At 36.2% G+C, this 25,849-nt stretch overlaps 1 protein-coding gene across 1 annotated transcript; it reads right to left on the bottom strand.

Annotated features, from left to right (window-relative positions):
- Window positions 1-15,587: 15,587 nt before the first annotated feature.
- Window positions 15,588-20,997, bottom strand: vgll4l (vestigial like 4 like). The gene is made up of 5 exons (XM_077222669.1): window positions 20,817-20,997; window positions 18,529-18,652; window positions 18,188-18,425; window positions 16,608-16,683; window positions 15,588-16,480 (listed from the first exon to the last, which is right to left on the bottom strand). The coding sequence occupies exons 1-5, from the start codon at window positions 20,881-20,883 to the stop codon at window positions 16,173-16,175; spliced, it is 813 nt and encodes a 270-aa protein (XP_077078784.1). The 5' UTR covers window positions 20,884-20,997; the 3' UTR covers window positions 15,588-16,172.
- Window positions 20,998-25,849: the final 4,852 nt, after the last annotated feature.

The following is a 25,849-nucleotide window of genomic DNA, read 5'->3' as shown; positions in this document are numbered from 1 at the left end:
AAATAGGTCCTCTTATTCACCAAAATTCAGTGCATCTCCTTGAATAAATAAAAATAAATAAAACAATAAAGAAAATGTAGCAAAACTTCAACAGGCACTATTTTTATTTTTACATTGTGTAAATATATTTTAGGAAGCAAAATTCAAACATGCATTGTACCCAGGGCCGGACTGGGACACAATTTCAGGCCGGGAAATCCTACACCCATCCAGGCCATCCACCCAAATAAAATTTAGAAACACGGACAACCCTGTTTTTACATTTATTTTACAGTATGACCATAACATAAAAACATAAACAACCAACCTAGAAGTAAAGCAGTCCTAATATCAAATGGGTCTGCACATAACGTTATACAAGCATTTACTCTAGAAGTCCAGCTGTTTCCTCTCTACGTCTCACTCATAAATGTATATAAACTGCAGAAGAGAGGTTAAACAAAAATGTTGGCTTAGAAGGTCAGCAGGTTGCGTAAGACTTTTTAATTAAATAAATGTATTCAATAAATTTAATAAAATTATTAATACAAATATTTGTATTACCTTATTAAATGTATGCATCATCTTTCATGTCAAATTCTTACATTTGATCAATAAATTCAGTTATAATAATAAGACACTATAGGGCTGTTACCCATCAAATTAAATAATTTGCACTGCAAAATTACAACTGCAATAAATGCTGTTATGAGATTGATGTTTTAAATAAATGTTTGAATATACATATAAAAAAGAATGCAATACTTAAACATTAAACTAAACCGCCAATAGGTGGCTGCAAGTGACCGTCTTAATTAGTGAGTCATTGAGTCATTAATACAAAAGATTTGTTCAAAACGCTCAATCATTCGTAACAAAACACGCGCTGCTGTTGCTTTCCTTTGGAACTATTTTTGTCGGTGAAATAGAACAAAAACAGTTAATATTGTTTGTGTCTAAAATGTAAGTAACTTAATATTAAATATTAACTACGCTACTTGTTTATTGAACAATAAATTCAATGTAACATTTTCAATCGTGATAATATTCAGCAAAACAGCTCCCTTAGTTGTGTTATGTTAAACTAAATCATATGTTATGATTTCCATTACACGAGAGTAGATGTTAAAACTTCATGCTGATTGTTACTCGGCTTTCGCCAAGATAATCACCAACTAAGACGTAGCTTTACAGTAACCTATGCTTCTCCATCCATTTACGCTTCTTTCCATCTGGTGACGTGAATCTCCTTCTGTCTAGTGTTAATTTGCGCGTCAGCACACACAACGGCTGCAACCACAGTGCGGTCCCCCATAACAACCCTCTGGATTGAGCGGAGTAGGGAACATCTCTAGGGTCTTCAAGTGGGCACCTTCCGTCCTCAGTGTTTCGTCGACTAGCCCACGACACCTCAAGAGGGCTCGACAGTGACTCTGGCGTCCCAGAGTCACCCCCTCCGTCCCCCACTCAACTCAGCCCAGCTTACTGACCTCTGCTTCCCTCTTGCTGCTGAGACCTAACCACAATCTCACAATCTCTCCACAACCCAACCATACGAGCCACCCCGTTTGACTAAGGCTGTCGAGCCCCACTGGTGCGTTAATATGCAGTTTCAGTGGCAACGGTTCCGTATGGCATACCACCTACCGCAAAACACAATATCTGCCCAACTACCCGTCATTCACGCAATATACACAGGAACGTAATGACTGTAAATACTATACAACCTATACAAATTAACCAACAGACTCTTCAAGCTTTCAAGAATCCTACGAAACCGTAGCATGGCGGCCTGTACACAGCCAGCTAGAATCTTTCTGTCTCAACCCTCTCCTTTCTGCTGCTTCAGATACGTTCTTTACTGTGCGACGCAACTCTTGGCCACTCAATCCGACGTCTCTGAGGAACCGGGTTGTAGAGTGTGCCACAAAACCTCGACAACCCACTTCCACAGGATAAACCTGGACCCTCCATCCTCGCTGTTCTGCTTCAGTGGCCAGATGAGCATACCGCAGTTTCTTCCTCTCATATGCCTCATCTACCGCATCCTCCCATGGCACTGTTAACTCTATCAGTTCAACAATGCGTGCTGATCCAGACCACAAAACAATATCTAGTCGTAGGTTAGTGGTGACGATCTCAGGTGGAAAAATAAGCTGTTGATCAAGATCAGCCAGCATCTTCCAGTCCCTAGCAGCTTCCAGTTGTCCTGGGCGAGAATTGGTGTTAGCACCTTTTCTTGGTGGTTACACGCCTGGGCGGAGGAATATTGTCTTCTGCGTGTAATGTTTTGCTAGAACAGGCGGCAACTTATTGGTCATACTACGCTTGCCTTCCAATGCTAAAGCTAAACATCGCAACACTTGGTCATGGCCCCAAGTAAACCGACCTTGGCTAAGAGCCCCCTTACATCCTGTCAAAATGTGCCTTAATGTGGCAGGTGATGAACACAAAGGACAAGAGGGATCCTCTCCTACCCAGAGGTTTAGGTTCTGCGGTGATGGGAGAACATCATATGTTGAGCTAAAAAAAACAATTTGAATTTTTACCTCAGTACATTTCTTCTGTGAGTTTTCTGTGTGCTGTTTCACTCATTTGTTTTGATTTCTCCACGAATGTAGACGAGTTAACAAAAAAAAGTACAGTATTAACAGATGAAACTGACCTGCACTTGAAGGCCTGAACAGGCAGTAATTTTGCAACATTTTGGAGTGCTTTCTCTTTATTTCCCCTTTCCCTCTCTGCTCCACCTCGCCGTTTTCTCTCCATCATCGGGCGCTGCTCGCATTTTTTGTTTAACCGTTTGGCTGAGGCGTAAAGTCGAATTGTAAGTTAGCCTTGCCAGTCAAGAATAACAGATTCCTGATTTTATTTATTATTATTATTATTATTATTAATAATAATAATTTTATTGAATGAAGAATTCGAAAATGATCACTGGTAAAGGTAGTAATATAAAATAATAATAAAAAATAAATAAATAAACGCTGGCTGGCAGCAGGCCAAATTAGTCGCCAGGCCACCGGGGATTCTCCTGGTGCTCCCGATGGCCAGTTCGGGCCTGATTGTACCTGCATAATGGATGTGAATAAAACTCAAAATATACAGTAAAAAAAACTATTAAAAAAACTAATAAATATTCCATAACACAATGTAACGAAATGAGAACATTTCAAGGCAGAATTAAGCAGAAAAGACTAGTTTAAAGGATTTTGTAAAGAAACACTAGCCCGTCAACATTTTCTTGCTTGAGGGATGAGCGAAATCAGAGACACCCTCTCAGAGGGAGAACTTGTAGCTTGGATGCATAAGTACTTCTTTGCCAGTTTTGAGAGACGTAGGAAGAGTCTCTGATGTTCCCTCCACCAGTCTAGCAATTGCTCCTCACGGTCTGTTACCTGATTGTAGGTACGACTGTAGCTCAGAAGACATAGCTTGTTGTTCTTGGAGAGGACTGAGTCTTTGTGTGACTCCCTCAGCAGACTTGAAGAAACTCCCCAACGTCTTTTTCTTTTTTGTAGTGGGTGCATCCTCAGCAGCCTCACCATGGGGATCAGTTGGGCCCATCTCCTTGAAGAGTGTGGTAAATAAGATATGAATAATGAATAGCTCTAATAATCTAAACCTATTCAACACTCATTTCCAGAGAGTACATTACACCACTGGATTTCATATTATTTTAATCCACTTAAAATCATTAATTTATCATACATTCTGTGTATCTAACATCAATATAATTACCTACAGCCATGGCTGCAGGTGCAGTCCTCGCCATTTCAGAAGTTAGTCTGGCATGAATTGGTGCAACATTGTCCTCACTGAGGAAGCTCAGCTTGAACCGTGGATCAAGCACAGAAGCCATATCAAGCAGTTCTTGTGTCAGAGGGTCATTATATTTTTTATCCAGATAACTCAGGATTTTTGTCTTGATGGTGCAGGTTAGGTCTGTCTCATCATCGTTCACTTTCAAGATGGAGGAACTGAAAAGGTGGAGGACTGACTTTACAAAGGAAAGGTTGACACTTCTCACTGGAAAGCGCATCAGTAAATTCCGATAGAGGGCTGAGTGATTTGTTGATGGCCTCGAGGACGTCTGTGTCCAGCCAGGTGGGGATGAGGTGTCAGGCTTTTCTTTCATCGGACAAGACCTGAGAAATCGCCCTCTGCTGCTCCAGGACTCGTGCAATCATTGCCTGCCTTGATCCCCACCTTGTGGGACACTCTGTCTTCAGTGTATGGTCTGGAAGCTTCAGTTCTCTTTGTGCCTTTGTTAGCTGCTTTTTACATCGCCAGCTGTAAGAGAAACTACCAGCTTGTTGCAGAGACCCACTGCTTGGTCAATTCGAGGATCTCTTATTGCATACTCTAAGAAAGAACATGAACAATTCATATGTGAGATTAAACCACAGATTTGATAAACAACCCCAATCATATTAATCAAGATTTAAGTTAGTTATGTCAGACAACATGAGTAAAACTGTTTGGTTTTGGTTTCTCAACACTAGCAGAAATGACAGTTGTTATATTAGGCTACTATTGTTATTATCAGTAACATATTCACACACATTAGCACAATAAGTACTGATCAATTACATTTAATTATCTCAAATAGCATAATAGTTCAATTAATATATATATTTTTAATTAATATACAATTCTTTTAATTAATTAACTTAAATTTACTCACCTATAGCTAGATGGACTCTGTGGCCAAAGCCCTGGACAATTGACTCTCCCATGCGGGAAAAAGACGTTTACAAGCTTCAACTCTGCATTGCAAAATCCTCATCGATGTAATGATCATGTACGGATCCATTGTCCTGCTTGACCACAGATCCGTTGTAGTTGCAAAGTATTTTACATTGGCAAGATCACTCTCTGCGTTTTCTGGACATCGCAGGTAGTGCCACCTTGGAAAAATAATTGCGCAAGGGGGATCATGTATTGTTTATCAAGAGTGTTGACCAAGAATTTGAAGCCTTCGTTTGTCACCGTGTTTATTGGGCACTCGTTATTGCATACTAGTTATGGATTCGTTATTTCACTGTGTCTTTGGGAGGTGGATGGGTATGGTGATGCGCTAAAGAGGCTCACTTCAATGGATGGCTGAGTTGATGTTGTGGGATTAGTCTTTGCAGCGGATTTCTTGGCCCTCATACATTCATCGTATTGAACTTTATGTTTTTTTTAAGTGGTTAAAGAGGTTCGTTGTGTTGCTTTGAGGCGCCAACACAACTTTACGGCACTCTTTGCATATTACCTGTTCTTATTTTGTGTTATTTGCCTTGAACCCAAAGTGCTTCCACACAATGGATGACGATCCGATTCTTGGGACAAGCCTCTCGGCCTCACCCTCTGCTACGTTAGACATTTTTTTGTTTTCTTTGTTATGATAGTTTATAGCCTCATGACCGACTGCTATCTGTTGTGGAATTTTCCTCACGTTACTCTGTCCTCTGACTGTCTACATCCAGAAACTAAGCTGCGCGGTGCAGGGAACAACTCTGATTGGCTCATGGAGGCACGTGATCAGACAGTGGTTTACGGAGCGCTAGATTAGCTTTGAAAAAAAAAACCTTGATATGGAGAGTTCAATGAACGGAATGACGCATGACGCAAGAAGTGAATGAAATCAAGTGAGTGAATTCGGACAGCTGTTGAACGTACATCAGAAGTTTGGAACGTACATAGGCTGTACACTTGTTATTGTAAGTGGGATTGAATAAGTGCACTCAATAACATCCACTATGGTTTCAGACATCACTACAAATTATTTGAGGGGGCATTTTTAGATTCAGCCTATGATACAACCATGGGTACAACCGATGCACTCAGCAGCTAGATAATACCCATAATGCACTGTGAGGGTCACGCCGAATGAATAGACTGCCGAAGTTATGACGTCTCTTTGTAGGACAACTCGGAAGTTAGCGGCGCATGGGTTCCCTCGATCGAAAAGCTATGCATTTTCCCCATAGACTTTGGAAAATCGCAAAAAATAAAATCTGTGTTCAACAAAGAGTTGTGACCCTTACACGTTTTGTCTATCAAGATAATCTTTACAAGTTAATCCAAAATGTATACATTTTGATACATATAAAGTTTAAAAAACCACAAGCAGACACAATAAAGTTTAAAAAACCACAAGCAGGTTATAACTGGTTTGTTTTATGTCATAGATCAAAACGTGAAAATATTTAGAGGCTTTGTGAACCACAGACCTTATTTCAGGCGATTTAGCCAAAACCCATTAAAAAAACCCATAGACATAGGGCGACGGAACCGGAAGTGCTAAAATGCTAACTCACTTCTGCGTTTTGGCCTACAAAGTGACGTTATAACTTCGGCACTCTATAGAGAGCCTAAGTCCCTCCCCTCCGCTTCCGGCTCATGGGACCTTATTTCGGAAAAAATATGTATGGTAGTCAATGGCAAGAGACAACTTATCTTTTTATTCCGTCTGAACTGTGCCCTGAATTACACATATGATGTTTTTCAATTCAAAAGATAATTATGAAAGTCAAGAAAGTCACAGTTTGTCATAAAACAGAAGAGTAAGATTTAGTTTTATGAGAAAATCGTTAAATGAACTACATCTCTCGTTTCGCACTATGTACGTCACCAAGCTTGTGTTAGCTTCAGTTATGAAGTTAGCTTCATTCATTGAGAGAAAAGGTATGACGTCACCTTTTGGGTATAACGCCTTTTGGGTTTGTAATTACGTACTTTCACAGTCCCCAACAGTTTTACATCAAACTGCGACTTTCTTGACTTCAAAATGTATCTTTTAAATTGACAACATCATATGTGTAAATCAGGGCACAATTCAAACGGGATCCAAACAATATTTTTCCGAAATAAGGTCCCATGCGGTCCACCGTAAGGGGAGGGACTTAGGCTCTCTATTGAGTAGAGTATGGGGTCTCTGCAGAACAAAAGTGGGTATTTCTAAATTTGTGGGAGTTTTCAAACTGGTGGGTGTTTATAAATCATGCAATGAAAATGATGCCTTTCACCTGACCCCGCCCCTAAACCTACCCTCACTGTGACATGGGCAAATCAGGTAACGCGGTTGAAAACGCCCCTCTGTCGCCCACTGATCTGGTAACTCCTATCACTGTCCTGCAGAGACCTATATTTGATTGAGTATGAGTCTCTTCCTGAACAAAAGTGGGTGTTTCTAAATTTGTGGAAGTTTTCAAACTGGTGGGTGTTTATAAATCATGCAATGAAAATGATGATTTTCAATCGACTCCTGCGTCTCCCCAGAAGATGGCGCCCAACGCTGAATCATCCATCCATTTTCCAAATGTTGCTACAGTGAAATATCAGGTATATTTCTTTTTGATTGATTATGATTTTTTAAAATTATGGTTTATACATAGTTACAGCTATTATAGAGTTATATACAGAGTTACTCTATAATTTTACTCCTTAACTCTATATACAGATATATTTTCCTTTCTACTGCAGCTGCCAGTTAAGTGTCAAATGATTTTTGAACGGTAAGCTCAAACTATGCAAAAGTGTAATGGACTAATGAAGGTAATAGTGAATGAGAAGATAAGGGTGATTTCGAACACAGACGACATTTTTACTTAAGGGCAACGTTAGCAAAACCTTTTTAGAACATATTTTTTTGATAGCTGGGCATTGGATGTCAGCCACTGCCAGTTTAATGCAATGCTTTGCTGGCTTTGGTTCTGCAAAATGCAAATGACAGTTTATGAACTAAATCTTAAGCCATGATGGACTGATATCAGTTTACTGCTTACAAACATTTAGGCCTACTCATTGCTTATTTAGTTTTATATGTGGATATTGCACACATTGCGTATCCAAAATGGTGATGGTTTATAGGGTCATTCTTTGTGGATGCAGAACCGACAACTGTTGGGTCACTACACCCTAGTGGTCTTTAACCACTATGCCACTCAGTTGAAATAAAAAATGAATTCCCAACTGTTAATCTCTTTGGTCACTAGCTTTTAGCTATAATGCAGGAGCACAAAGCAATTCAAATAATAGCCACTAGATCATTTTTTTATTTTATTTTATTTTTTACTGCTATTTTTGGTAACACTTTAGAATACGGTTCCTTCGTTAATGAATAACTACACAAGAACCAATGAGTAACACAATATTAACAATCTAGTAATTATTATTAACTAACAAGAAACTCTGATTAACGAACTAGTAAGTAATAGCGCACAGATGAAAGTGGTAGTTCACTATTAACTAATCAATAACTACTATTTTTTTAATGCTTCCCAAAGAACTACTGAAAAAGTTTATTAACAATCTAGTAACTACTATTAACTAAAAATAAACTCTGATTAACGAATTAGGAAGTAATAGTAAACAGATGAAAGTGGTACTTCATACTTCTATGGGAATTACTAATTATTCGGATCCGTATTCTAAAGTGAAGATCATGGGAACTAACTAGTAATGACTCAAGTGTTACTACATGATCTAGTCATGATTTGTGGAACCAAAAACAAAAGTCATTTCAAGCGTTTGAGATTTTAGGTGAACTTTAGTATACTTTTAGAAAATTTCTTTAGAAGTATAGTAACACTCGAGTCATTACTAGTTAGTTCCCATGATCTTCACTTTAGAATACAGATCCAAATAATTAGTAATTCCCATAGAAGTATTTAGTAACACTTGAGTCATTACTAGTTTGTTTCCTTGATTCTTACAGTAGTTACTAATGAAAAGCCAATAAAGTGTAGAATCTTCTCACTCACAAGATATATACACACACACACACACACACACACACACACACACACACACACACACACACACACACACACACACACACACACATACACACACACACACACACACACACGCACACACGCACACACGCACACACGCACACACACACACACACACATATATATACTGTATATTTATGAGCTAGGAGACATACATAAAAACATATTTTTTTGTGAGGTAAGTTAAATAATAAATTCACTCTATATGGTTTTTGCATGGCTGATGACTCAATATGTTCCAGTCGTCGCCGTGACTCTAGTGATTCAATGTTAGTCCAGAGGAATGCCGGAAAATTGGCCACAGGACAAGTAAGGTCCAGACTACTGTATTTAAAAATCCATTTCTTTAAAATTATTCAGTTGATAAATAGACAGCATAGGCCAATTATTAACAGTCTGCTGTGCTATTACATATTGATAATGTAAACAACCTTGTGTATTCGTTTACAGTAGCAGTTCAAATGTTAATGTAGTGCTAGTCATTTATCCTGCATTGGTTATTGATTAGTTTTGTATGAATTATGACATTTTTCAGTAGTTCTCTGGGAAGCATAAAAAATATAGTAGTAAGTACCCCTTTCATATGAGCACTAGTACTTCCTAATTTGTTAATCAGAGTTTCTTTTTAGTTAATAGTAGTTACTAGATTGTTAATAAACTTTTTCAGTAGTTCTCTGGGAAGCATTAAAACATAGTAGTTATTGATTAGTTAATAGTGAACTACCACTTTCATCTGTGCGCTATTACTTACTAGTTTGTTAATCAGAGTTTCTTGTTAGTTAATAATAGTTACTAGATTGTTAATATTGTGTTACTCATTGGTTCTATTCATTAACGAAGGAACCGTATTCTAAAGTGTTACCCTATTTTTAAAGCAGAGGTGGGACAAGTGCCCCATAAGGTAAGTAAAACCTTCATTCACCTACGTTGTAGGATCAGCAACTGTCCGTATGACGAGAATGAAATCTTAATATTAAAAAAGGTTTGTGTGAGGGTTAGGTTTATGGGTTAGTGATATAAATATCATTAGTTCAGTATGAAAACAACACATTGGAAAGCCCTTAACATGATAGAAAAACAAATGTGTAGTGTTTGTTAATGATTTGTTTTAGATTTAGATTAATCTATTACTTCATCAAACCATTTATTGTGCACATAATATTTTTTTAATATCATTTATATTCAATTTTAATTACGTTTTTAATATTAAATCTTACATAATCAATAAAACAAAGGAGAAAAAAAGAGAAACTAAACTAGAGATTTTCATTTTATATTGTACATAATACCATATACTGATATTTACATAAACTAAATACTTAAGTCATATGGAGGTAAATATGATTGATATATGATTTATGGCTAATCTATGTTCAAAGTTTTTATGCAGGGCCACGTTGTTCAAAAAAAAAATGTATCGGGATCAGAATGATCTGGATTTGGAAATCCCATGTTTTGCTATACAGGATCAGGTAATCCATTTTATTTTTGTGCAGGTGTTTCAAAGCAAAGTTGAATTGGATGGATTAATCTAATCTGATTTCAGAATCCTTTTTTCTTTCCTTTCTCAAGATTTGATCCAATCCGATCAGAATATTTTTGAACAACTGGGCCCTGGTTTCTATGCTTTCTGAACTTGATCCATATATTTGTAATCTTCTTCAAATCCCATTAATTTATAAACAGAATACATTAGGTCACACTTATACATGTGAAAATATTTTGCGAATTAGCAAGGGTGAACCTTATAACCATTTCCACAGGTTTGTTTTTGTTTGTTACAATATTTCCTCATTATTCTCAAAATAACTAACAGCATAGTAGTGATTATTTCTGTGATTATCCCAACCCCCCCCCCCCCCCCCCCCCCCACCCCCCAAACTGTAACAGTTAAACCTGATTCAACATGCAAATAAACCCCATAAAAGTAGTTCACAAGAAACATGTTATTTATCGGTACATCTCTCCTAATTTTTTCCTCCATCTGTCGCTTCTTCGTCCACCCATTCCCTCCCTCCATTCCCTTGCCAAACAGGATCGGTAGGATCACTCAAAGCAATTTTCTCAGTAGTGAGGAATGTCTGCATGTGTATGTGTGCATATGTTGTGTGTGTGTGTGTGTGACCCAAAAGACTTGCTGTGGCCTGTATGGTAAGGCTTCTTCCCCCTTAAAAAAATCCCTGACTAAAGCCTCAGCTTGTGCTGCCCTGACTTAAGTGCCGTTAGGGAAGTAAATGAAAAGAGTGATGCAGAAACAAAAAGCAGTCCACCACCGTCCTCCTAATGAGAATAAATCGCACAGATGTTGCTTTTAGCCTCCCTGTTAATGCAGCCAAGCCTGAGGAGCAGGCAGAAGAGGTGCAGACAGTTGATGTGTCACAGACTGTGCTGGTGCTGACTTACCTGTCTGTCAGACCTGTGAAGGTGGGAATGTGAAGGTTTGGTTGAATATCTTTTTGAACTGTAATCCTACGGAAGTGAGTCAGAAGCATGAACACTTAATTACTGGAATAATGCAGGGAGTGCTCCAGAACACATAAAGGTCAAGTCTGCATTAATCAGAAGGTCTTGACTGTGAAGCTTCTTTTCAAATAAAAAGATGCTCGCGTTGCTAAGTAAGTACGGACACACAAGTCTAATAAGTAACTGCAAGTCACTTGTTATGGTGTGCTCATTTACATTTCAGACTTTTTTGTTAGAATTGCAAGTTTATCAGTCGTGAACAGCCAATCACATGCCATGAAACAGAGAAACTGCGATTCACGAAATTTTGCGAGAGAGAGTCAATTCTCTCTTCTGTTGAAGATTGTAGAATATGAATTAGGGGCCTATGAAAATGCATGCACACAGCAAGAAGAAAATGTCTTGAATGTTTTAAGTTCGTTTATATAGCTGGTAAAGAGATTTGTATATAAGCTCACTTGTAGTCTTTTCTAAAGCATATTTACTTGACATATTAGCCACCTTAACTGGCTTCATGCTATAGGCTAGTTATGCTCTGGGTAAGAGATTTCAAACCGAAATTGGACTAATCAGCTGTGAACAAAATGACATGTCTGACACAATAAAGTCACTCCCTCAGTTTCCCTTGTTTCAAATTAAAGGTCACTACATAGTAAACAAAAATAAAAAATAATAATACATAATTGTCTTTTAGCAATTATTATTTATAAAAATTATTTTATATTATTTGTATTATTATTATTCCCTTTAGATTCCATTAGACACGAGCAATTTTAGCTTAACAATTATTATTAAGCATTTGATTTAAATTAAAATACATATATACAGATACGATTTGGAATCGATAGATAAAGCTTTAAAAATGACTATGTGAGCTTACACGTCCAATCCTCTTTGATGAACAAGAACAGTTTGATAAACAAGAAGATAATATTTTGTGTAACTTAAATTTTAGACAGAATATTAACAATTACTTCATCATCGAAAGAGTTTCAAACGAAGCCTCAGAACCGTTGAACAATTCTGAGTAATGATTTAATCAATGTGTTTGAAATAATCTGCTGCATGAATGATTAAATGACTCACTCATAAAAATAGTCACTTGTACATTTACTGGCATATCGAAGTAATGTGCAGAAAGTGTCACTGAAAAATGGTTTGACAGGCATGGAATGGAAAAAAAGACTGACAGTCTGTCTGGAACAAACATGGACAGTTGGAGTGAAATAAATAGTGAAAAGTCCCTCTGTACTTGGACCCATTTCACAGACTGTGATGACGTATTTTACAGTTATAATATTTTTTTAATTTTATTTAAATAAACAATATAAACATTCATGCACTTTCATTCAGAATTTCACATGAAGATAATGAACGTTCCACAATTATGCACACAAAATTAAAACTCAAAAAAGAACAATAAAAAATAAACGAAAATGTGTCGGGGGTAATAATATAAAATCAGAATATGGCTGCAATCGTGTATAAAAATATAAAATAAATTCTTTGTAAAGCTCACAAACTTTTAAAGTGTTAAAAGTTAGTGTTAGATGTCTTTAGCTTTCTTATTCAAAGCATCTCTATACTGTCTATGTACAGCCTTACTTCAGTCAACAAAACCATAAAGTTTTGTTTTTTTGACAACTTGCATTTAAAGGGTCCATCCAATTAGAGGACCCGAACTAACTTTTGTATACGTTTGTTTTTTGCATGGCAAAGGAAAATGTGAATTATATATATATATATATATATATATATATATATATATATATATATATATATATATATATATATATATATATATATATTTTGTTGTTGCTATTTTAGAACTCTTGTTAAGCGTACCACCCTAGTCCTGAAATGAATATAATATGTAAGGCAATGACTGATTTCAGACGGGATCTGTTTCAACACATGCTTTGACATGGATATGAGGGTGCGGCCTTTTAAAAAATCTGCTTCTCTGAAAACCTCATGAAAACATTTGATCCATTTTAAATGCTGATTCAAACGTGATTATTGTAGAAGGATGATATTCTGACTTCAGATCCTCCCACACAGACCCCCTCCCTTTGATTTATAAGTACACTCCACAACAAGCCACAGTATGTGTAGCCTGAGGGATGGGGCTCAATTACAGCAGAGCTGACATGCAGAGTGAAAATTACAGCATAAATGCATGTTTAGACCTTCTACTGTAGAAAGAGAATGGTGATGCCACTTACAGTGTTAAATATTAGCTTTATAAATGTATTTAAAAATTGGAGCCGATGAGTTATTCACAATATGAGTGAATACTTTCAACCATTTGTGGGGCACAAAAAAGAGGATTAATTCTCATTCACATTTATACCTTGACTCATGGCACACTCCATGAGATTAAAAGTAAAATCACGTGTGTTTTAGAAGATATGACAATAATGTCTCAAATTGTGTATAAGTCTGCAATCAGAACTCAAAGATTTCAATGTCAACTCAAACATTTCACATTTTTCATCAAATTAATCCAAGACCACATTCTCTGAGCTACTGTATCCGCATTAATTGTAACAATGGAATATCATCTTACTGTCTGTCAACTATTCAGGTTTTTCAACTTTCTATTTTTATTTATCCTAATGGATTATATAGGAGCGACATCTGAGACAAAGTAAATGCTAAAATGAATCCTTAACAATAATAAATAAATAAATAAATAGTTCTTCTAGATGATGCTATACTCATTCAAGGTTCCAAAACTACATCAGTTAACATGAACTAACAATGAAAAATAGCATTTATTAATCTTAATTAATGTTATTTCTAATACATTGCTAATGCATAATTAAAACAAAAAAAAATCTGTTCATATTATTTAATGGATCTAAGCTAACAGGAACTAACAATGAACTTAAATAGTTAACAATAATTGTATTAAATAGTACATATTGTTAAACGGTTAACAATAACAAAGATAAATACTGTAACAAACATATTGCTTTGTGTTGCTTATAGTTAATACAATAACAGACATTGACTAATAGGACCTTATTGCAAAGTGTTTCCCAAAATTGTTAATCTTGCTGGTTATAGTTTGTGCAGGTCTGCTCTGCTAGACAATGATGTCATCTATGCTAACTTTCCATGTGACTTAAAGCCGCCTTGAGGTGTCCACATTCCAGAAGGACATCATGTTACTGCAACACCTCGAGATCTGTGCCACTGAGCATGAGTCATTTTGTTCTCTGAGAAACACTAGACTCTCCCCTGTATGAGGCCAGTCAAGCCTGCAAAAGAGTGTAAGGCAGGGCTTTTGGCAACAGGACTTCTTTGAACTCTGTTCAATGGCTTCTTACAGTACCTTTGTGCCAGAAAATCTTCATTCAAACCTGTTTCTCAGCTTCTTGAACCTGATCTTGTGATTGACAAGTTTTTCCTCTGATCTAACTGGCAGTTGATGTTTTTTTTTTTTTTTAGCAAGCATGGAAAGCTGTTTTCCAACTGTTTCCTATTTATCATAAACCATCTAAGAAGGTCAAATCTATTTGTAGTTTAGCTGCTGCTTCAAGATAAGTTTCTGTTTAACTTGAATCTGGCCTCTAAAATTGTGACACAAGTGTTTTTATAATGTCCTGACTAATTGTACCCTCCCAATGATAATTTACATAAACACAAATTTCGATCTTTTGATTTCCGCTAGAGAAAATCAACTATTGACCTTTGCATGTGTCCAAGCATTTAGCTAGATCTAATGATAACTGAATTTTAACCATCATAAAGTGATTGAATTATAACAAGTGGCAGAGTAAGTTATTACTAGAAGTTTACTGAAAGATTACAAAGACAAATATACTTTTCATAGGAATAACTTGCATACCGTTTAATTAGGGGTTGGTACGATGTTTTAATGTTTGTGAATTAAGACTCTTATGCTCACCAAGGCTGCATTTATTGGATCAGAAATACAGTAAAAGTAGTCATATTGTGAAATATTATTACACTTTAAAATATCGTTTTTTATTTTAATTTATTTTAGTCTTCATTCTAATATGTTGTTTGGTGCTCAAACATCATTCCTTATTATCAACGATGTTGAAAAGTGTTGTACTGGTTAATATTTTTGTGGATACATTTATCAATATTCTTTTAATAGAAAGTTCAAAAGAACAGCATTTATTTGAAATAGAAATATTTTGTTGCAATGTAAAATTGAATGTGTCCTTGCTAAATTAAAGTATTCATTTCTTTAAAACTTTGACCCCTAATTTTGATCATTCGTTCACAACAAGAATGAATGTGCATTTCAGGATAGATTTTTACTAAATATTTTTTACAAATATAAGTTAATAATTTTGATCATAAAAAGAAATCTACAATGAATGCATTTAAAAAAATTGTGTTTATTACAAATATGTACAATAGTATAAAAGCTTGAAATTTACACAGGGATTGAAATGAACAGCAATAGCCCATATAGAGATGTCAAAAAGTTACCCACCTCTTTTCTCAAGCATTTGTTTTCTACTAAAACATGAAACTTTCTGACCTAGTAGGTTTTGGTCTGTATTGCTCAGGGCTCCACAAGATCTCAGTGCACTGTCTAATATAAATATGCACATATTATAAGAAGAAAGCTTTCAACAGACAATGAAATGTTATTAGCAATAATCAGTGCAATCACAGTCAACGAATAAAAACCAGTGGCACCCACAAAACCAATGACAAAGCCAACTCCAACAATGCTTAGCTACCGTGAAATTATCAGAAAATGGTCAGACATCGAATATCTCCCTTTAAAAGACAATTTAACAATCCCTCCATTGCTCATTGAGTGTTAACAGCCATTGCAACACAATTGAACAGTCTCCCTTTTGCGTTTTACAGCAGAAACACATGGGCTTACACTTGCATTTTAAGTCCGTTTCGTCATATGTACATCTAAATTTCTGTTTTCTTCTTCATTTCTCATTTCTCAGACCATAAGTTGGGTGTGGTTGTGGAAGGACTGACTGAATCTTTGCGGGCCCTTTTGGGACTCTGGCAGTTGCCGGGTGAGTGGATGAAGGTTGGACTGCTGGGTGGAGATGAAGAAGACGAAGAAGAGGATGAATGGCAGGAGGAGGATGAAGCTTTGAGCTGGAGCCATTTATCACCCAGCGCTTTGGCAAAGTGGTCATCCACAGACACGCTGATGGAGGCGGCTCTGTGGTAGTTCATCCCGAGACTCCTCTGGAAATGCTCTTCAACGTGATCATAACTGTGCTGGGTAACAACTGTAGAGACATAGTGGAGATAGAATCAAATGATGATGATGCTCAAAAACTATTCATTCTGATGAAAAATATCTGCACGGACATGTTAAAGGATGCAAGCCAAGCTTATTTGCATCTTTTTACTTACCAGTGGAGTGATTGCAACAGTCTTTTTTGGTTGACCTTGTTGCAGAGGAAACGCAAGTGATGACAGATGGCCGTATCTGAAGAAAAAAAAAAGACAGCAAAGGTCAGCAAATCCTAGTAGCCACACAGTTTTCCACCCATCTATTACAGAGCTTTTAGAAATTAGCTAATGAATAAATTTGATGGAAAAATGAGAAACTAAAAGGGAAAGATGGACCAAAGATATAAGTTATGTTGGTGGTTGGTGTTTCTTTATTTTTTCTCCCTCAGCCCTAATACCACTAGCAGGTAAACAACAGTACCGGTGTGTTGAGACTTGTTGACAACATTCCTCCACCCATTGCTCACATTTTCTCCCTGAATCCGGCTGGATTGCATATCTGAAACAGGCAGAGGCCTGTCCGCACTCTAAAGAGCTACTCTCTCAGGAACAGAAAAGTGCCTTCCTGCATTCTGTTGTGTCTCAAAGACAGTGAGTGAGGATGAACAGACTGCGGTGGCCTCAGGATAGACTCATAGATGGTATAATGCACAGAGTGTGTTAAGTCAGCACATACTGCTGAAGGAGTCAGGGCTCAACAATAAGGACTGCCCGATGGCCCGGAGCCAGCGTGAAAGACACTCGGGCCAGTTGACAGAACTGTCACTTGGCCAAATCAGACAGTGCTGCATTTACATGAAAGTTGAAGATTTGCTCATGTTTTTAAGCCTTGCCAACTTAAATATTTAAGCGAAAGTAGACAGGAAAGTACCCGCGTCTCTCAGTTTGGCTCTCTTTCTCATCTTCCTGAGCTTGAATGCACATATTCCCACAAAACCTTGTCGAGTATCATCGTAATCATAGTCGGTTATGTCTTAAGTGAACATGAACACGTGAGAAATAAAATGCATATGTAACGATTCGTGCAGCTCTTACAGTGACAGCAGCCTAATATTCCTGCTGCTGTCTGTTTTTATACGTTAATCAAACAAAAGAAGAAAAAAAAACGCTCACTGATCTTGAATCAATAACTTTAATAAGGGTTCATCTATATGTATACAGTGAAGACTATAAACATTTGATTACTATTACTGTACCTGAATATCTAGTTTAGACCTACATGAATAACCTGAAATTTTTATTTTATTTATTTTGTATAATGTTTGTTCTGTTGTATTTATTTGTGCTATTGCTCATAATTTGATCTTATTTTATTACTGACTGACTTTAACAATATTTAAAATTGATATGAGTAAGGATAGTAGTTTTTGTTGTCATAACCTCATTTATTAAGGTTACATGGATCAAAAACAACTAAAACAATAACTAGACCTATTTTATTTTATAAATGTATTACTTTTATTGGTGGGGCCACCGGCCTGACTGGCCACTGGCCCGTCGATTTAAATATATTATATTTATGAGTTAAATATATTATATTATTTCAAAATATTTAAAAAAAATATGATATTGTTATTTACATATTTTTAATAAATAGTAAGATTTTAGTGTTGTTGTTTTTAATAATAATAATATAATAAAATAAACATTAAATTTGGATATAAAACATGTCATAATCATTTAACTGTAGTATTAATCACCTGTATTTGTTTGACTGTTGTGGGTTTGTTTTGGCTTTCTGCCTTCTCTGGTTCCGGGCGTGGTTTCTTGATTAGGGCTAGAGGCTCGTCCATGACTGGGGTGGAGTACACTGGGCTGGGGATCAGGTGAGTGGGGCTGGCCGTTGGGCTCCATGTAGATGTGGGGCTTTCAGGAATACTGAACCCAGATGATCTGCGGGCACTGTTGATCAGGCTGTTTCTAATGGCCCTCCCTCTTCTGAAACAGAAAGTTCAAAAATAAATGACAAAACTAACTCCTCTTCAGTCCCTCTTATTCTACTGGTTATTGCTTCCATGAAGGAAGGTACATGGTTCATTACCTCTCCTCAAGTGTCCGTCCTCTCTCCAAACTGATTTTGCGCTTCATCGGATGTGCAGGGCGCATCCGCACCCTGTCGCTCGTCATGTGGCGAAATCTGTCTTCACTTCTCAGATTGGGCTGTCCTGTGAAAAAATGAATACAGGCCCGTGTGACTTCAGATATGATAAATGACATCGCTGCAGGGTGCTCACACGGTCATTGCCAGTCACCGATTCGCTTACTTGTGAAAAGGTGTGGCAAACAAGTAAACAACTGACTCTTAATCCTTGGAATTGCATCACTGCGTGTGTATCTTAATTGTGGGAAAAAACGTTGTTGGGCCACCGTTAAATGTAAACTCCGTTAAGTGGCAGAGCAAGATCAACTGGCTCTGTGAGTAGTACTGTAGAACTACCCAGCTGATTCACCACTAACGGTAAATGTCATTCAAATGTTGGAAAACATTCAAGCCAAAAAAAAAAAAAAAAAACCACATCAGTGAACGAATTAATATCTTACTGGCTTGTTGTTCAAACTGCTTTTAGGTGCAAAACAGGCTTTGTAGGTTAAAGCATGTGGCTCACAGAATGTTTACCCAACATAACGATTGTAACAGACTAATCCAAACTGAAATACACATCACCATTCACATGCTAATATCATCAACTGTGTCATGCAAAGGTATGGTCATTAAATACACAGAATCTGCAACATGCAACAACTGATAATGGTTTAGAGCTCATTAAGAGCTCATCAACTTTATAGTCTCAAAATGATAAGGTTTGCTGGGTTCAAATTTTTTGTTTATTAAATGCTTAACAGTGAAACACTTTCTGAGACAATACTTTTCACTCGCAAAGACTACACTGTCTACACTGAATATATGCATGTATGCCTTTTTACATCTCTAGACAAAAAATAGAAACAAATCCTAGTTAAATAAAAAATAAATCACTCCTCAAATTATAATGCATAATACTTTTTTTTTTTTTAAATCCTTCACTTTTTAAATTAGGTTAAGTATACCCATAACATTGTATGGAACATGCTAACATTGCCTTTGAACCAGGATTTGACCATTGATATTGGCTTTCACAACATCCACTTGTTCCACTCCAGAATAAGGTTAGATATTTTGTGCAACCTGTGACTTAAAGTAACTCTAATTAATGATTACCACAATCAGTTAAGATTTTATACTCGAATGTTTCCACGACAATCATTTGACTCATAACTTGCTAAATATTTTAGGAAGTAGTAAAAACAAGATCATGGGCTGTGGATATCAAATCAACCACATATTAGACCAGTCGGGACCTGAGTTGATTTGATTGGTGATTAACATCTGAGGTATTTTAACACTGCGTGAATGAAGTTTAGCATTAGGCGCTATCAGACTTCAAGCGGATAAAGTTTACTAAATGCTCAAATGGCTTGGATGATGAGGGGGCATTGTTGGCAGAACCGTCTTTCACTTACACACACTCAAAAAATCTCCTAAGCAGTGGACCGTGACAAGGCAGGTTGACTTTGCATGACAGTGGATGGGGGATTGGGTGTAAACCACACCTTAAACCTTGACTGATGACTGATTTTTAGTGCCTCGGGGAGGGATATTTTTCTTGGGGAGATTAAAGACAAAATAACAGACCCACATCCTTTTCTCATCTCTCATTTGCAAGCCTAAAACACACATCAAGCATGTCTTCATCTCGACTCTTCTCAATTAACCTTCAAAATAACAGAGCATCATAATTCCTGTCAGTAGTTAAAGGGGTTTTCCAGCCTCTTTTCTTATTTGAAACCTTCTGAAAATGTGCATTTTTTAATGCATTTATATATTTAAATATGAATTGGCTACATGAATAAATATCATGTTTAATATCTACAAAGAATATACACTTAAAACAATAAAGGTTCTTTTTTCCATGAAAAGCCTTAAACATCCATGGAACCTTTCCATTGCAAAAAAGTTTTTTTTATATATAGTGAAAAAAGGTTATTTCGATCATTAAAATGTTCTTTACACTAAGAAAATATATGGTTCTTTTAAGAGCTGTTCACTGAAAGGTTCTCTTGGGAAACAAAAATGGTGCTTCTATGCCATCACTGTGAAAAAAACCTTTTGCAACCTTTATTTTTAAGAGTGCTCATTAAAATGGCCAGACAGTTAGAGATACTTAATTCCAAGTTGTACAGTACATTTTCTTTCTGATACTGATTACTATTGGTTTCATGTAGATAACATGCAGACATCATGCGATTCTTAGTTTAAACTCGTATTAAGAGAGAAAATGTGATAATTACCCTCTAAGATGTACACTTTGAAGCCACTGCTCATCCGGGTAATGTAGTGGAAATTAGTGACCGCCATTCCTTATCTTCAGTGTTTTCTAAGCCGTGCAATGCTCCTTAACAAGTTGAGTTTTGAGCGCCAGAATCGTTCCTCACTCAACTTTGAATTGTCACTGAGCTTGAGTGATCTGTGCTTTCCATGAACATGCCTCTCTGCCTTCTTATTGGCTGGTTGAAGGCCAACCCCCTCCCTCTGCCTTTGTCTGCATGACCTACCACCACAGGTGCCTTATGGGAGGAGACAAACCAAAAGCTCTGAATTGCTTGCTGTCTATCACCCCCACCCCACCATACAACCCCCAACGTGGGCTAAAACTGAGTTGAAATCAAATTGCAAGTAAAAAAATCATAAAACGGTATTTTACATTAGTTTAACATCATTTATGGTGAAAGAAGACAACAATATTTCTTTAAAAAAGAAAAGAATCTAAGTTGGCATGGGTGTTCAGATCTCATAAAGATGTGTGTTACAGAGATGTGGTTAAACTGAATTACTCCGGCAGGCAGGCAGGACGCTCAAAATAAAAGAATCAGGTCGTAATTTGGTCCGATCTACCCTCCTCTCCATGTATCAACATGCCAGTGCAGCCGGGAAGAGCGATGAATGGTTTCCTTGTTACCATCACTGTTCTTGAGAAACACATTCCCTGCTGTTATAAATTGATACTATGTGAAAATAAGCTACATTATTAGACTACATTTACATACAGAAATAGGCAGTTGTACAAAAAATGATTAACTTAAGAAAAATATAATATGACATGATAATATAATTTAAAATAACGTTTTTGTTAATATAGGCTATTTATGATAAATAATAATATTCATTTATTAATATGAATACAATTATGAATACATTTATTTCTGAATAGCTGCATTTTTAACATCATTACTTTAGTCTTCAGCGTCAAATGATCCATCAGAAATCATTTTTTAATATGCTGATTTGGGGCTCAAGAAACATTTCTTATTATTATCAATGTCGAAAACAGTTGTGCTGCTTATTTTTTTTTTTTGGAAACTGAGATACTTTTCCCCAGGATTCTTTGATGAATAAAAAGTTCAGAAGATAACCATTTATTTGAAAAAGAGATATTTTGTAACATTATAAATGTCTTTACTGTTACTTTTGATCAATTTTATGTATCCTTCCTTGCTGAATAAAAGTAGCCAATTAAAAAAAATCACTTTTGAATGGTAATATATATTTTGGCATGGGATTCTAATCTAAAATTTCGTAAAGTTTTAGGATTAAGAAAATATTTTAAAGGGTGTAACACAAGAGAAACAGAAACACTTGAAATGTAACTCAAAATGAAAGCAAATGTGTGACCTTGATCTTGTGATATCAACTTTCTTTATTTTTTTTCGGTTGAATTTTAAGATGCTCTTAGACTTTTGAACCCAACATTAATTCCTTTTGGAACGTCACCATCCCTCTTTTCCTTCCCAGGATCTTTTTAGAATCCACAAACAAGTCGTGCTCTGTCTTTTGTTTCCTTTCTAGGAGTCAGCACCTGTCGACAGACCCCCCCTCCCTAATCTAAAATCTCACCCGACTGCATTTTTCAGAGTGTTTAGCCCACCTGAGCTGCAGTCATTCCACCATCTCGCCCATACTTGCAGTTATGTTGTGATTTCCCAACCTTTATGCATTGGGCCTTTTCTTTCCAGAGATCTGTTTCTCCCATTTCTTTTTTGGCAGGAAGACAAAGACATCAGAGTGCTGAAGAGAGCTTTGTACATCGCAATCCTGCCTGAGCATGCTAAAGCCACAAATGCTTACATACATCTGAAACACACTCCCTCTGGACACACAGTTAACCCCATTTGCATTACAAGAAAACCATCATAGTGCTGATGCTCTACATAAGGATAGCCTTTAAACATAACAGTTTTTTTTATAAACAAGGTAAAACAGGTAAAGTTAGTACATGTGATTTACTTCCCGTAAGAAAAGCATTTAACAGCGCAATACTTTCTCAAAACTCTTACTCAGATCATTTATTTTGTAACATTCTCTGTGATTGATTGCCTCTCATAGTACCTGCAAATTAACACTGTATGTTTCCTATGAACTACTGTAAATATTTACTGTACTTACCCCCCATCATTATTGGATTGCCGGCTATTTTATAACCACTTTTCCCAGGATGCCACACACAGTGTATACGCATCTCTATTCTCTACAGACCAGTGAGAAAAGTTTCTCACAATCATTCAAGCGCTGAAATTTCCAATTTGGTTAAACAGGACATTGTTGAGCTGTTTTATGAAAGGTTGTGTATATTTCTGAACATAGGCCAATAGTAACAGTCAGACCAAGGTTATACTTTTGACAATCTTTACACAGCAGGATTTCTCTGTTGCCTCGTGGCGCATCATGTGGGAAGCAGCGACCTCTTGCGGTAGAAATATAGCAATAATAGAATTAGCAATAATTCCGGCATTATGTCACCATGGTAATACAGTGAAACGACTCTGAATTCTCAATCCAGATGTATAAACTCAATATTATTTCAGTTTTGCTTTTTATGCTCATTTGGAGACACCAAGGAGTGTGTTTAATGCAGAAAAGAAAAAACGCCCACAGAATACATAACGTAAAACTACACAGCCTTTGCAAAATAAGCATTCAACAAATAGTCAAATATTTGCAGTTTGATTGCTGTTTTCCATATGTATAGTTGTATAGGTGTAAATGGCGTCTGTTGTTTTGAATGGCACCGACTGTCTGAACCATTCTCGCGTTGTTTATGAATAGCTACTTTTGCTCATTCATTAATGGAACAGCTTTGTGAAAGCGGATATAAGCTTTCTTTGTTAATGTAATGGCTCAGAATTAGGGTCAACACCAGAAGTGATAATTCATGTCATGCATACTGTGCACTGTATGGAGAGACTTGAGCAACTGGTTCCAGATGGAGGATAACAACTATTTTCTCATGGGAAAGGGACACTTTTTCCTGTAAAACAACCCTTTGTGAATCTACTAACAAGGGAGATTATGTAGCATTACTGTGTATAGCACTACAGTTTGTGCTCATGTTGTGTTTTAGTGCTAATCTAAAACAGTGAAAAACTATTATAAGAAAATAATCCAAACACAATGCATACTAAATGTTCCACAATAAATAGTAAATGGATATTAAAATAGTAAATGATGTAGACAACCATTAAAAAGTTTGGGGTCATTAACATTTTTCTTTTTCAAAGAAACTAATATAATTTAATGCATCCCTAGTTATTCAGCAAGGATGCATCATCGCCAAAAAGATCTGTATTTCAAATAAACGCTGTTCTTTCAAAATTTCTTTAAAATATTAAGCATCACAACTGTTTCCAACATTGATAATAATAAGAAATGTTTCTTGAGCAGCAAACCAGCATATTAGAATGATTTCTGAAGCATCATGTGACACTGAAGACTGGACTAATGATGCAGAAAAATCAGCTTTGCAATCACAGGAATAAATCAATTTTAAAAATATATTTAAATAGAAATATTATTAGTTTAAACTGATTTCCAAATACTGATGTTTTACTGTATTTTTGATCTAATAAATGCAGCTTTAAGCAAGAGACTTCTTTCAAAAATATTTAAAAAATCTTAACAACCCAAAACCTCTGAACGCTACTGCGTAAAATATAATAAAATGGTTTTGTATATTTTATATAATTGTGTGTACCAGTAGTAACAGAAAACTAATATAAACTACTACAAACAATTATATAATTCCATAACATATTGTATTGTACTTTAAAAATGCAACTCTTAATTTACCTTCACAAAAGCATGCATAAAAAAAATGAATTTTTCAGAGATGTGAATGGTATCCAATAGCAAGCTTGCTTAATGTATGTTTGGGGTCAATTTAAGCCTGGCAAAAACAGATTGTGACAATAATGGAGGAGGGAGGAGGGGAGGGGGGTGATCCAGATGTTAAGGCTAAAATGTGGTTTTAGTAAAAAAAAAAAAAGAAACAGACGATGAGTAGTAAATGGTTTAAATATTTTAAGAGACTCTCCCTCTATTCATTTGTTATAGTTTGGATTAGGCCATAATGTGTGAAAAAAACAACAACCTAATTTTACTTCATTGGAGACATAGAGCTTGATCAGATGGGAGGGCGAAAGACCTATAGGAATTATAGACTGCAGTCCTCCTGTAAAGCTGGTGTAAAATAGCTCTCGTAAAGTCACATCTCAGATTGCATTGTGCGCCTGAAGGTGTCTGCTGCTGCCCACACCTCCATTTTGTGCTAATGTGGGTGTAACTGATTCACCACTCAAATAAAGCATGTAAACAATGCTTTGTTTATTGAAAGGGTCAGTCTGTCTATGCGAGGTCCTATTTCATTATCAATCAGACATGGTCATCGAAATCAAAGGTTATGATTAAGAACCTGTTCAAGCGACAAAATGTATGAATACGAAATGGTGGAAATATAAAATGGAGTACACACACCTTTTAGAATCACATGAATACAAAGGCAGTAAATGTGTTGTTCATGTATTGTGTTGCAATGGGTGGAGCCTGTAAACATTATGTTTATCCATTTGAAAGTCAGTCTACTTGTCACACTGACAGCATTTCAGAAACTTTTGAGTCAAGCATCCAATTATTTACACAAATGATTGTTTACGCTGGAAGAGATATTGCAGGTTTGTAAACGCTTCGTTCAACAGTCTAAAAAATAATATTTGTGAATACCATCACTGTAAAAGATTATATGATCCATACGTTATGACAATATGGTTTTACATTGCTCTAAACAAAATAAGTTAAGCAATTTCAAGTTTTAAGCTATACAAGATTCAACTAATTCAACTTAAGTCAGTTTAATGTGATTTAGATTGAAATTACTTAAAAATCCAAGTTGATTGTATTTAAAAAATTTTAGGCAGCAATTTTCTTTCTTTCTTACAGATGTCAGTTTCATTTATTTTTTCATAAATGTCAGCTCAATCATTGCATGTACTGT

The sequence above is a fragment of the Siphateles boraxobius genome, unplaced genomic scaffold (genome assembly GCF_051911475.1).
Source record: "Siphateles boraxobius isolate OS27281-9 unplaced genomic scaffold, OSU_SipBor_1 9, whole genome shotgun sequence".
Lineage (NCBI taxonomy): Eukaryota > Metazoa > Chordata > Actinopteri > Cypriniformes > Leuciscidae > Siphateles > Siphateles boraxobius.
The sequence above is the reverse complement of the archived record's forward strand: the minus strand, read 5'-3'. Positions and strand labels throughout refer to the sequence as shown.